At 38.5% G+C, this 13,599-nt stretch overlaps 1 protein-coding gene across 6 annotated transcripts in view; it reads right to left on the bottom strand.

Annotated features, from left to right (window-relative positions):
• Positions 1 to 833: 833 nt before the first annotated feature.
• The window catches only part of PALS1 (protein associated with LIN7 1, MAGUK p55 family member), a 109,045-nt gene continuing 96,279 nt past the window's right edge, over positions 834 to 13,599 (bottom strand). For all 6 annotated transcript variants that reach the window (XM_057299728.2, XM_057299730.2, XM_003824065.6 and 3 more), the window contains 2 exons: positions 12,815 to 12,925; positions 834 to 3,870 (listed from right to left, as the gene is read on the bottom strand). In XM_057299728.2, coding sequence (XP_057155711.1) covers positions 3,694 to 3,870; positions 12,815 to 12,925 — 288 coding nt within the window. In that variant the 3' untranslated portion in view covers positions 834 to 3,693. The remainder of the gene's footprint in view (positions 3,871 to 12,814; positions 12,926 to 13,599) is intronic.

Raw genomic sequence — 13,599 nt, 5'->3', positions numbered from 1 at the left:
AGTCAAGTATGATTTGATTTAATTTGATCTTTATATTTTAAGAATTACATACTGCCTTTCTAGGAGGCAAAAATTAGTTTGAAGTAGGGATCCAGATTAGTGGTTTTCCACATGTAGGTAAATTCAATATAAAGCAACAAGCCAAAGGACCCTAGATTTCTCCTGTGGCTTCTTAAATACCTGGAATGTATTGGCCTTGTTAAAATACTTACAAAAGTGCAGATGACTTTATAGTTTAGCATTTGTTAAAAAGAAATCAAGAAAACAATGGACACATAATTTGTTGTGTGGAGTCAGTTATCTGAAACATAGGAGAAGAATACAGATCAGGAATAGGAATGGAAAGCTGAACTGTGGTGACAGGTGTATATATGTAAGAAACTTTTTGTTTGTTGGTGTATGATTTATGACCTTTGGGAGATGTACAGCAGAAAAAAAGGAGAAATGAAGAATGGAGAAACAAAGTATGTTATATATTTGCCAACAATTCACATGCTGCCTCAGTGTCCTCAAATCCCAGGCTGCACATAAGGTCCATTTGCCTGAGTATTATTACATACCTCCTTCTCCAGAAAACTTTCAAGTTCACAGCCTTGCGTTGTCCACCTTTAATACACTTAGTTGTTGGTTTTAATAATTAAGGAAACAGGACCTACCTATACCTGTGCCAACAGGGGGCACTATCCCTCTGTAAAGAACAAATCAAAAAGTATTTTGTGTTGTAGCTGGAGGATCCAATGGTCTTGCTTTTGGCAAAAACTTGAAGAGGAGGGTGGTCTTTACATGTGTGGAAACCTTGAGTGGCCGAGCAAATAGCAAGAGAAATTGCTTAGTGGCTTTTAAAATTTGAAATATAATTTTACTTTTTATTTTTACAATACAGTGCACAGTATGACATCTCAAAATAACAGAGTGCAGATACAGGAAAAGAGTACAAAGGGGGATTAACAACAGATGTCAGAAGGTTACCTTTATTAAGGCTAAATCCCTGCTTTATATTTTCCACACATTCACAAAATTACATTCAAATCATTCCTTATTGATACTTATTTCTTAGGCCATGAGAAAACGAAGATAATCCAGACATTAGATTTTCATAGAAAGCAAATCTGGATTAGTCTAAATAATATTCTCCTTCCATTTGTTCTGACAACAAAAATTTGAGAAACAAAGATATGCACCAACCTAAAACTTCCTTATTTGGATTTTCCAAGTACATAGCATTAGTTATTGATATCATTTCTATATTAAATGGTAAGACCTCCCCCACACTGAGGTCTCCAGTCAGAACCACAGAGGGGCAGGAAATGGAATTGGCCAGAGTGGCTGTACAACTAGGTGTACAGCAAGGCTTTTTTCCATATTCTTTTGTGGAGGTCAGCAACAACTCAGTTTTCACTTTAAGGACTATGTTGAATATCAGCACATCCTCATCACTAGGATTTAGAAAAGTTTAGGACATTTCTATCTACCATTGCTGATGAGGAAGGGGAGAATGATAGGACTTCACTGACCTTGAAATATTTATCATCTCAGACTTCCTAAAAGTATGGCATGGCATGGCCTCTGCCTTGATACAAGATCTGCTTGTTAAAGCCATGTTCCTGAATCTTGACAGCACATGGCCCTAGTGCAGGCCTAATGTCTACAGCGGGCACAAGAGCCACTCACTGACACTACCTACACCCTCACTCTAACTTAACATGAACTGCCAATAGTTTAGCTCTTGGAGTTGAAAACAGTTGTCAGTTACAATAAGCAGGATCACAAAACTCCATTGTCAACCATAGACTACACTTCATTCCTGAGACGTAAACTGGAAAACTGAAAAGATTAAGTGCTAAGTATATTCCTTAGTTTTTAATGCTAAAAATCGGTGTGACCTGTGAAATTTCCTGGCTCTAAACTGGAGTATTTCAGATCTGAAGAGACAGTATGTATGGCATTCCTTCCCTCAACCCAAGAATGTTATTTTCTTCCTAAGGAACATTATCTTGAAAATATTTCCACATAAAACACTCTCCAGCCAACTTAATAGGCCATGCAAATTTGAACAGAAAAAGGCGACATATAAACTGTCTACATTTGTTCAAATAAAATTATGTAGAAGAAAAAAAAATCAATCAAATATATACATGACACAAATTACTCCTTAAACATAATTGCTTATGTTAAATTAAATGATGTCAGTATTATTCCAGTGTTTAGCTCTGGGTATAGGAAATGCTGTAGCTAAAGTCACCATAAAAATAAAATCAAGGCATTCACATTTGAGGTTGTTTGTTACACATCACACTATCCTAAAGGCTTGAAAAGACTGCAAATTAAGTTTCCATGCCAATTATACACGTTGAATTTTAAAGCTACAGCTATAGAGACAGTACGAAAATCCTATTAGCTTAAATGTTTCTTTTATGATTTACCAAGCTGTTGCATTCTCGTCATAAGAGGCAGACCTTGTTAGGTTAAAAACCTATTTCTATATATTTAATACCTTTTTCTCTCCAATATTCTTTTCCTAAAATGTTCAAATGACTTTCAGGTCTTCCTTTCCTTTTGATCTTAAAGTCAATTGTCATAATATTTCCCAAGGACATATATAATTTTATTCTAATGCTAAACAAGTGTTTTCAATGACCATTTGTTGATCTATTAAATATTAATATACAGTACAGCAGCTATATTCATCAACAGAATTCCAGTTTATTACCTATATATACGTAGCACAGTCATAGGATACTGTGCTCATACATAAAAATGCAAAAACTGTCAAATGTGCTATCCTCCCATGTATACAAAAAACTATTAGCATCATGAGGAAGAAACTTTTTAACAGTCAATACAGATTATAATGAACACCTGCCATTCATAAAAATGTAACATACATTCTATTATACTATGCTGATGAGGGAAGGGAAGCTAAGTTAGTAAATCAGTTGAGACAACTTAAGAAAAAAATTCAGGAAATCATAATTTAAAAAAGATCAGCATATTTTGTATACCTTTAAGTAGATTAGAGTGTGTTGAGTGTAGAGTCTGATCCACAAAGTTTGAGCAAAAAAACTGGTGCTTCTAATGGAATGTTTTTTGTTTTTTTAAGAATCAAAAGACATATAAATGAACTCAAGCCTAACAAAGTAGCTTCAACCCAAAGTGGTACCATTTTGTTTTTTATTTTTCCTTTTTAGGAAAGTATCTCTGATGACTAAATTAGTTTCCTAAGCAAATACTGCCTTGCCCAGTGCATAGAAGCACAGTCCCTCTGCTCAATATTCCCAATGAAGTCATTTAAGTGTTAATGATTTAACACTTAAGAGTAATCACATCAATATTTGTGTGAGACATGGACACTTGTGTATAGAAGTTTTTCACAGAGATACGACTAAGCAGAAAGAGTTTAGGTGAAAACAAAAGGTTTTAACAGGACAAAATGGAATGCTCTGTTGAAAGCTTCCATTTAGAATCCCAAAATGAGGCAAGAACCGCTAAAGCCATGTATAGAGAATAAAGGATGCCATGCACAAACTGCCTAAGGGAACTGTCCTCTCACTAATTCAAGAGATCTAAGAACAGATCTACAGCTTATACTGCTGCCTTCCATCTTATCCTCAATCTTGCTGCAGTGTCGGGCAGTCTTCCTATTGGCAGTTTTTGCCAGATCAAGTCCAACATGCCACAGAATGGATGTTTCTTTCACCTCAGCCAAGTGGATGGTACCCACTGAGGTTCAGTATCAAGTTTGTTAATTAACCTAAGCAATTCCTGATAGGCTTTATCAAGATCGGAATTCACAATTGCCGTATCAAAGTAGTGGCCATTGTTCTGCTCCATCTCTCTTGTCTTCTCAATGATTTCTCTCAACTCTTCAGGCTGCAAACAGAAGATAAAAACTGTGAGATAATTCCTTTCCTAACCAAATAATATAGGATGAGTCAGAGATGGCCAAAGAACAAGGAGCGACCTTCATAGCTTTCCTTCTGTCTCTCCCAACCTCAGGAGCCCCTTTCCAACCCTGTCACGGCCACAATGGTTACCTTTGCTTTGGCATCTTCACGACTCACATTATGAACCATCTGGGACTCAATATATCCTGTTTTATACCACTATTTAGGTTTTCACATATTTTGTCTTATCTCACCAACAAAACTACAAGCTTCAAGAACACACACTGTTTCCCTACAAACATTTGTTTTCAAACATTCTAGACACTATAACCTCTTCCTAATAGTAACATCTGTAATATGGAGTGAACCTTTCTGGTTGGAGCAAGGACCTAAAATGCCATTTACTTTTGGCTCTAGTAAAGAGCCCTTGCCCTATACTATCTGCTGCAGAGAGTTAAAAGTATCCTACCAGAGTTTGGGAAACTATATAGAGTAGCCTACTTTAAAATACTGACTGAAGGAAAGGGCCATTTTACAAAGATAAGCAGGCAGCAAGGCTATGTGCAAAACTTATCCTGAACCCTCTAATTATCAGGCACATGGGTTCAAGAAAGTGAAACTCACCTGAAATCACCCCTGCCAATGAAGACAACTAACTTAAACTCAAGACAAAATGTCTCAGATATAAAAGTCACACATCAATACTATATTGGACCCATAGTACAAAACAATTTATATCATTCAACTGTTTGAACTTCTGTAACAGTAAGAAAACATGTTTAAAATATGACAACTCTGGCTTGTCCTGAGGCAGTTTCTTGCATGACTCTCTAATTCTCATTCTGGAATGCTGTACATCTGAATATGGCACACAGAATCCTTTGTTCCCAGCAGGGAATCTACTTCACCACTGTAACTGAACACACTGACATTTTTGCTAAAACTTATGTCTACCGTAAGCTCAAGATTATTGGAAGAACATTCTAGGACTCCACAGAGAACTGAAACTTTGTGGTATTGGAGTTGAAATGAAAATGATAAAGCCCGAATCCACCTAGTTTTTATCAAATTTAAGGCACTGTTATTCCATTTTGTGCCAAAATGGCTTATATCACTTATTTAGTACTTCATGTCTGAAGTTCTCTTTCAAATTACAATCCACGACTAAGATGAAACAAAATGTTTTAGCTCAAAATTTTTAGCTGAACTAGGCAAAACTGACAATAAGTTCATACTGCTAGATAGCCACTCTCAAGCCTTCATACTAGCAGAACAGATTCAGAGATTCAGAATGCAACTAGATAACCGGTTGGTTACATTTTGTAACGCCATCATTTTCTTAGCACAATTTTATAGAGTTAAAATTGAAAATTTGTTTTACTTCAGCACTTCTATCATTAATAAAGCACTATTAGAAATACCAATACCAGCGCAGGGGCTCCCGCCTGTAATCTCAGCACTTTGGGAGGCCAAGGTAGGTGGATCACATGGGGCCGGGAGTTTGAGACCAGCCTGGCCAACAGGGCAAAACCCCGTCTCTATTAAAAATACAAAAAATAGCCGGGCATGATGGTGCACATCTGTAATCCCAGCTACTTGGGAGGCTGAGGCATGAGAATCACTTGAACCCAGGAAGCGGAGGTTGCAGTGAACCAAGATTGTGCCACTGCACTCCAGCCTGGGCGACAGAGCGAGACTCTGTCTCAAAAAAAAAAGAAAGAAATATCAAAGGAGAAAAAAACTTAAGTAGAATAAATACAATCAGATACACCATCCTCTACACCAAAAACTGTGGAATACACATCCTAACAGGTGTGCACAGAACATTCACCAAGAAAGAACAGATGTTGGGCCATAAAATAAGGCTCAACAAATTTGAAAAGACTGACATCTTTCAGGGTCTGACCACCTGGAATTATAAATCAGTTAAAATCTTTTTTACATCTCCAAATAGGTGGAAACTATATAACATACTTCTAAATAACTCATGTGTTAAAGAGAAAAACAAGGGAGCGGGGTGCGGGGGCTCATGCCCATAATCCCAGCACTTTGGAAGGCTGAGGCAGGTGGATCACCTGAGGTCAGGAGTTTGGGACCAGCCTGACCAACATGGAGAAACCCCGTCTCTACTAAAAATACAAAATTAGCTGGGCGTGGTGGTGCATGCCTATAATCCCAGCTACTCGGGAGGCTGAGGCAAGAGAATTGCTTGAACCCGGGAGGCGGAGGTTGCAGTGAGCAGAGATAGTGCCACTGCACTCCAGCCTGGGCAACAAGAGCGAAACCCCATCTCAAAAAAAAAAAAAAAAAAAGAAGGGAAATTAGAAAATACTTCTAACAAAATGGTAACAAAAATACAATGCCAAAACTTAACGGGATGCAACTAAAGAACTGTTTCGAGGGAAATTTATAATTTCAAATGCCTACATTGGAAAAGAAGAAGAGTTTAAAAATTAAGCATTCATCTTGAGAAACTAAAGCAAGTGCAAATTATAGTCAAAGAAAGCATAAAAAGAAATGAATTAAATAGAAAAGAGACAATAAAGACAAATGCCCTCCAACTTATTTCTTTTGCTAAAGTGTCTGATTATTCCTTTTGATAATAATAATTATTATTATTATTATTTATTTCCTGGTTCCAGATTGTGTCTTTATTCCTCTTTCTGACAGACAGCAGAGCATTTGTCTGGCATATATTCTCTCTTACCACAATATAGATGATTTTCTGTGACTTTAACAATACATACAAGAAAAAGATCACATCTTTATGCCAATACCATTCTTTCACAATACTAGAAGAACAGATTCAGAGTACAATTACATAACTGGTTGGTTACATTTTGCATCCAGTGAGTAACACCATCATCTTCTTAGTTTCTATATCAATTTATTTATTTATTTATTTATTTATTTTTGAGACCAAGTCTTGCTGTGTTGCCCAGGCTGGAGTGCAGTAGCACAAACTCGGCCTCTTGAGTAGCCAGTACCACAGGCGTGCACCACCATGCCTGGCTAATTTTTTTTGTATTTTTAGTAGAGACAGGATTTCACTATGTTGCCCAGGCTGGTCTCGAACTCCTGGCCTCAAGTGATGCGTCCGCCGTATCTCAAAATAATAAGAGCTATTTATGACAAACCCACAGCCAATATCATACTGAATGGGCAAAAACTGGAAGCATTCCCTTTGAAAACTGGCACAAGACAGGGATGCCCTCTCTCACCACTCCTATTCAACACAGTGTTGGAAGTTCTGGCCAGGGCAATCAGGCAGGAGAAAGAAATAAAGGGTATTCAATTAGCAAAAGAGGAAGTCAAATTATCCCTGTTTGCAGATGACATGATTGTACATGTAGAAAACTCCATAGTCTCAGCCCAAAATCTCCTTAAGCTGATAAGCAACTTCAGCAAAGTCTCAGGATACAAAATCAATGTGCAGAAATAACAAGCATTCCTATACATCAATAACAGACAAAGAGAGAGCCAAATCATGAGTGAACTCCCATTCACAATTGCTACAAAGAGAATAAAATACCTAGGAATCCAACTTACAAGGGACATGAAGGACCTCTTCAAGGAGAACTACAAACCACTGCTCAACCAAGTAAAAGAGGACCAAACAAATGGAAGAACATTCCATGCTCATGGATGGGAAGAATCAATATTGTGAAAATGGCCATACTGCCCAAGGTAATTTATAGATTCAATGCCATCCCCATCAAGCTACCAATGACTTTCTTCACAGAATTGGAAAAAACTACTTTAAAGTTCATATGGAACCAAAAAAGAGCCCGCATTGCCAAGACAACCCTAAGCCAAAAGAATAAAGCTGAAGGCATCACCCTATCCAACTTCAAACTATACTACAAGGCTACAGTAACCAAAACAGCATGCTACTGGTACCAAAACAGAGATATAGACCAATGGAACAGAACAGAGCCCTCAGAAATAATACCACACATCTACAACCATCTGATCTTTGACAAACCTGACAAAAACAAGAAATGGGGAAAGGATGCCCTATTTAATAAATGGTGCTGGGAAAACTCGCTAGCCATATGTAGAAAGCTGAAACTGGATCCCTTCCTTACACCTTATACAAAAGTTAATTCAAGATGGATTAAAGACTTAAATGTTAGACCTAAAACCATAAAAACCCTAGAAGAAAACCTAGGCAATACCATTCAGGACATAGGCATGGGCAAGGACTTCATGACTAAAACACCAAAAGCAATGGCAACAAAACTCAAAATTGACAAATGGGATCTAATTAAACTAAAGAGCTTCTGCACAGCAAAAGAAACTACCATCAGAGTGAATAGGCAACCTACAGAATGGGAGAAAATTTTTACCATCTACCCATCTGACAAAGGGCTAATATCCAGAATCTACAAAGAACTCAAACAAATTTACAAGAAAAAATCAAACAGTCCCATCAAAAAGTGGGCAAAGGATATGAACAGACACTTCTCAAAAGAAGACATTCATGCAGCCAACAGACACATGAAAAAAATGCTTATCATCACTGGCCATCAGAGAAATGCAAATCAAAACCACAATGAGATACCATCTCACACCAGTTACAATGGCAATCATTAAAAAGTCGGAAACAACAGGTGCTGGAGAGGATGTGGAGAAATAGGAACACTTTTACACTGTTGGTGGGACTGTAAACTAGTTCAACCATTGTGGAAGACAGTGTGGTGATTCCTCAAGGATCTAGAACTAGAAATACCATTTCACCCAGCCATCCCATTACTGGGTATATACCCAAAGGATTATAAATCATGCTGCTATAAAGACACATACACACGTACATTGACTGCAGCACTATTTACAATAGCAAAGACTGGAACCAACCCAAATCAATGATAGACTGGACTAAGAAAATGTGGCACATATACACCATGGAATACTATGCAGCCAAAAAAAGGATGAGTTCATGTCTTTTGTAGGGACATGGATGAAGCTGGAAACCATCATTCTGAGAAAACTATCACAAGGACAGAAAACCAAACACTGCATGTTCTCACTCATAGGTGGGAATTGAACAATGAGAACACCAGGACACAGGGTGGGGAACATCACACACTGGGGCCTGTTGTGGGGTGGGGGGAGAGGGGAGGGATAGCATTAGGAGATATACCTAATGTAAATGACGAGTTAACGGGTGCAGCACACCAACATGGCACATGTATACATACATAACAAACCTGCATGTTGTGCACATGTACCCTAGAACTTAAAGTATAATAAAAAAATAAAAAATAAAAAAATAAAATAAAAATACATTTAAAACCTTCCCCCCACACCCCGGAAAAAAAAAAAGTGATCCGTCCTCCTTGGCCTCTGAAAATGCTGGGATTACAGGTGTGAGCCACTGTACCCTGCCTTTTATATCAATTTAGTAAACTAAAAACAGTTTAGCAGTTTTTTATACAATTAAAACATACATTTACCTCACTTGATCTGGCAATTCTACTCCTAGGTGTTTATCCAAGAGAAATGAAAACATAGGTCCACAAAAAGACTTTATGAATGTTTAGAGCAGCTTCAGTCATACTAGCTCAAAAAAATTTTTTTTCTTTTTTTTTTGAGAGTCTTACTCTGTTGCCCAGGCAGGAGTGCAGTGGCGCAATCCCGGTTCACTGCAACCTCCACCTCCCGGGTTCAAGTGATTCGCCGGCCTCAGCCTCCCAAGTAGCTGGGATTACAGGTGCATGCCACCACACCCGGCTAACTTTTGTATTTTTAGTAGAGACGGGGTTTCACTATGTTAGCCAGGCTGGTCTCAAACTCCTCACCTCAAGTGATCCGCCCGCCTCGGCCTCCCAAAGTGCTGGGATTACAGGCGTGAGCCACTGTGCCCGGCCCTCAAAATTTTATCCAAATATTTTTTAACTGAAGAATGGATAAATTGTGGTATATTAATATCATAGTATATTACTCAGCATTAAGAGGGAATGAACTGCTGTTAGATGCAACACAGATCAATCTCAAAAACATGTTGATCAAAAGCCAGACACAAACTTTAACAAACGGTATGCTTCTATTTATATGAACTTCTAGAACAGATCAAACAAATCTATAGTGACAGAAAGTAGATTAGTGGTTGCCAGAAAGAAAGAATGGAGGGGTATTAACTTCAAAGGGGCATAAGAAAACTATCTAGAGTGATAGAAATGTTCTAAATCTTGATTGGCATGGTGGTTACACAGGTACACATTTCCAAAACTTGCTGAATTATACAACTAAAATGCATGTATTGTATGTAAAATATACTTCAGCAAAGTAAAAGAATCAGAAAGTTCTAATTAGAAAATAAAATATATTGCATATTGTTAAAACATTTTGGTACTGATCAACTTCCTGCTTTAAAAATATGTATAAGCTAGGACCTGTGGCACATGCCTATACTGAGACGGGAGGGTCACTTGAGTCCAGGAGTTCAAGGCTATGATCATGCCACAGCACTCTAGTCTGGGTGACATATAGAATCTCCTCTCAAAAAAAAAAAAAAAAAAAAAAATCAGACCTAAATTGAAATTTTAGGATGGCCAATTCAAAGTGAAGTAGATAAAAATTCCATTAGAACACTGCCAGAGACCAACCAAAAGAAAGATGCTGGCCGGGCACGGTGGCTCACGCCTGTAATCCCAGTACTTTGGGAGGCCGAGGAGGCTGGATCACGAGGTCACGAGATCGAGACCATCCTGGCTAACACGGTGAAACCCAGTCTCTACTAAAAATACAAAAAAAAAAAAAGAGCCAGGCGTGGTGGCAGGTGCCTGTAATCCCAGCTACTCGGGAGGCTGAGGCAGAAGAATAGCTCGAACCCAGGAGGCGGAGGTTGCAGTGAGCTAAGATTACACCACTGCATTCCAGCCTGGGCGACAGAGTAAGACTCCGTCTCAAAAAAAAAAAAAGATGCTTAACATGTTTTGGAATGGTCTATGGCCCTTCATATGATAGCAAATCCTTGTTGGAAAAAAAGATAGCCTAAAAAGAAATAAGTGTGCATGTTAGGAAGTGGAAAATTAGGCTGAACAGGAAGCATGGAGTACACTCCGGTCCTTAGTGTGCATCCTTTTCCTTGAACAACCATGGAGTTTCTGTTCTACCAAAGTAGTTATTGGACAGTAATTTTACACAGTATTAATCTCGTTTCTCTTGTTATATTGTGATCCTCCTCAAGAACAGCCAGTGACCATGCTGCCTATTTCCTTTGTATCATCCCAAGTGCTATGGACAACAAATACTCTGACCCCAGTTACTTAAGAATTTGTAGGTATATGGCGGAAATGAAAAAGGGGTGCAGCACTACTTTAACCAGCTAGCCTACTTAGCCTAGACAAAGCAACCAGAATTATGCTCATCATTTAGGATGGGAAAGCCCCTGATGTCTGTAGCCTAGGACATTAAAAATTACCACCTCACATATAGATTAAGAAATGTTAAGTAGACATAGAGTGAAAAAAGATATTTTGGAGGGTGAAGAGGAAGGGTTAATGTGTTGTGGTGGACAGTCAAGAATGAAAGGAGGCTGGGCCTGGTGGCTCACGCCTGTAATCCCAGCACTTTGGGAGGCCAAGGCGGGTGGATCACAAGGTCAGGAGATCAAGACCATCCTGGCTAACATGGTGAAATCCTGTCTCTACTAAAAATACAAAAAAATTAGCCAGGCATGATGGTGGGCACCTGTAGTCCCAGCTGCTAGGGAGGCTGAGGCAGGAGAATGGCATGAACCTGGGAGGCGGAGCTTGCAGTCAGCCGAGATTGCGCTACTGCACTCCAGCCTGGGTGACAGAGCAAGACTCAGTCTCAAAAAAAAAAAAAAAAAAATGAAAGGAAGGCTGGGCGTGGTAGCTTACACCTGCAATCCAACAACTTTGGGAGGCTGAGGCAGGAAGGAGGGTTTCTTGAGGCCAGGAGTTCAATACCAACCTGGCAACATAGCGAGACCCTGTCTCTATAAAATACATAAAAAATTAGCCAGGCATGGTGGTGCATGGCTATAGTCCCAGCCACTTGGACAGGCTGGGGTGAGAGGATCACGTGGGCCCAGAGTCTGCGCCTGCAGTGAGCCATGAACATGCCACTACACTCCAGCCTGGGCAATAGAGTAAGACCCTATTTCAAAACAGCAACGACCAAAACAAACAAACAAAAAAAACAAAAAACAATCAAAAGAAAGGAGTGTAAATATGCTTTTAATGACTATCTTTAAGGAGATTTAAAGGCATAGTCAATGAAATGAGGCAATCTGAGTGAGCCCTCTCAAAAGTAGATCTATTTAATAAATACGGAGCAAAAAAAAACAAGGAAGAACATGTTACTCTGATACAGTAAGTCACCTGACAGAGTTACCATCTTACATATTTAAATAAAAAGTCAATGCTGTCTTATTAATAACATATGTTATCAGTCAATTATTAATGTTTAATATGACATGGACTACCTCAACCATATCTAGCATAGATCTAAAATAATTTTAAAAAATTTTTCTGTTCCAAACCATGTGAGAAGACCAAAGGGAGAAAAAAAGCAGAACATAAAGTTTCAGTGGGATAAAAAGAAGAGAAAAGCAAGAGCACTCAAATTTGGCTCCCTGAAAATGTGGAGTATCTACAGAGAAAAGTCAGTAATCCTGAAGAGTTGGCTGATAACTTTGGTGGCAGTCACATCTCCCTAGAAATGTCACAGACCCATGTGAAGACGCTCAAAGGTTACCATATGTAGATGCCCCAACTTTGGAAAGCTGCCATAGTCCAACCCAGTGGCAACCATGGCAATTTTTGGGCAAGTAATATTACAGAAAAAATAATCAGTTTGAAAGCTCAAGCTAATGTAGCTTTTAAGCACCAGGACAAATTAGACCAGGACTGTTTCATGTTTACCTTCAATGGAATAGTACAATAGTGTGAAAACTTTACCTTTGGATTCTTGCCTTCTTTGGCCAATAATGCCCGAAGTCTTTCTTGTGAAGGGGGTGCAATGAAGATAATATATGGTTTCAAATCTGAATTCCGAAGCGTCTTCAATGACTGTAAAGAGACATTTTGATTTTTAAAATAATTTGCATCATTTAATTACTTCCTAATAATACTGATATATATATATATATATATATATTAGATTAAGGGACTTGCTCTGTTGCCTAGGCTGGAGTGCAGTGGTGTGATCACAGCTCTCTGCAACCTCAATCTGCTGCACTCAAGTGGCCCTCTCATCTCAGCATCCCCAGTAGCTAGGACTATAGGCATGCACCACCATGTTCAGCTAACTTTTTACTTTTTTGTAGAGACAGGATCTCGCTTTGTTGTCCAGGCTGGTCTTGAACTCCTGGCCTCAAGCAATGCTCCTGCCTTGGTCTCTCCCAAAGTGCTGGGATTACAGGCATGAGCCACTGCACCTGGCCCAATTCACAATATTTTTAAGATCCTACCATTCACTGTAAGAATATACTGTGAAGCCATATATATATATATACACACACACACACACACGTGTATATATGTGTATATATGTATATATGTGTATATATACACATATAATACATATTATATACATATAATTTTAGCTTGCTCTTTTATGTAACGAAATGTAAGTGAATGATACTGAAGGATGACAACTATGTGATATTAAAACACCTAGTTTTAATAATAAGATCACATACAGGTTACAATAACCATATTAAAAATCAATTTTGGAGCAATTA

Source organism: Pan paniscus, chromosome 15 (assembly GCF_029289425.2).
Source record: "Pan paniscus chromosome 15, NHGRI_mPanPan1-v2.0_pri, whole genome shotgun sequence".
Classification (NCBI taxonomy): Eukaryota; Metazoa; Chordata; class Mammalia; order Primates; family Hominidae; genus Pan; species Pan paniscus.
This window is presented reverse-complemented; position numbering and strand designations above follow the sequence as displayed.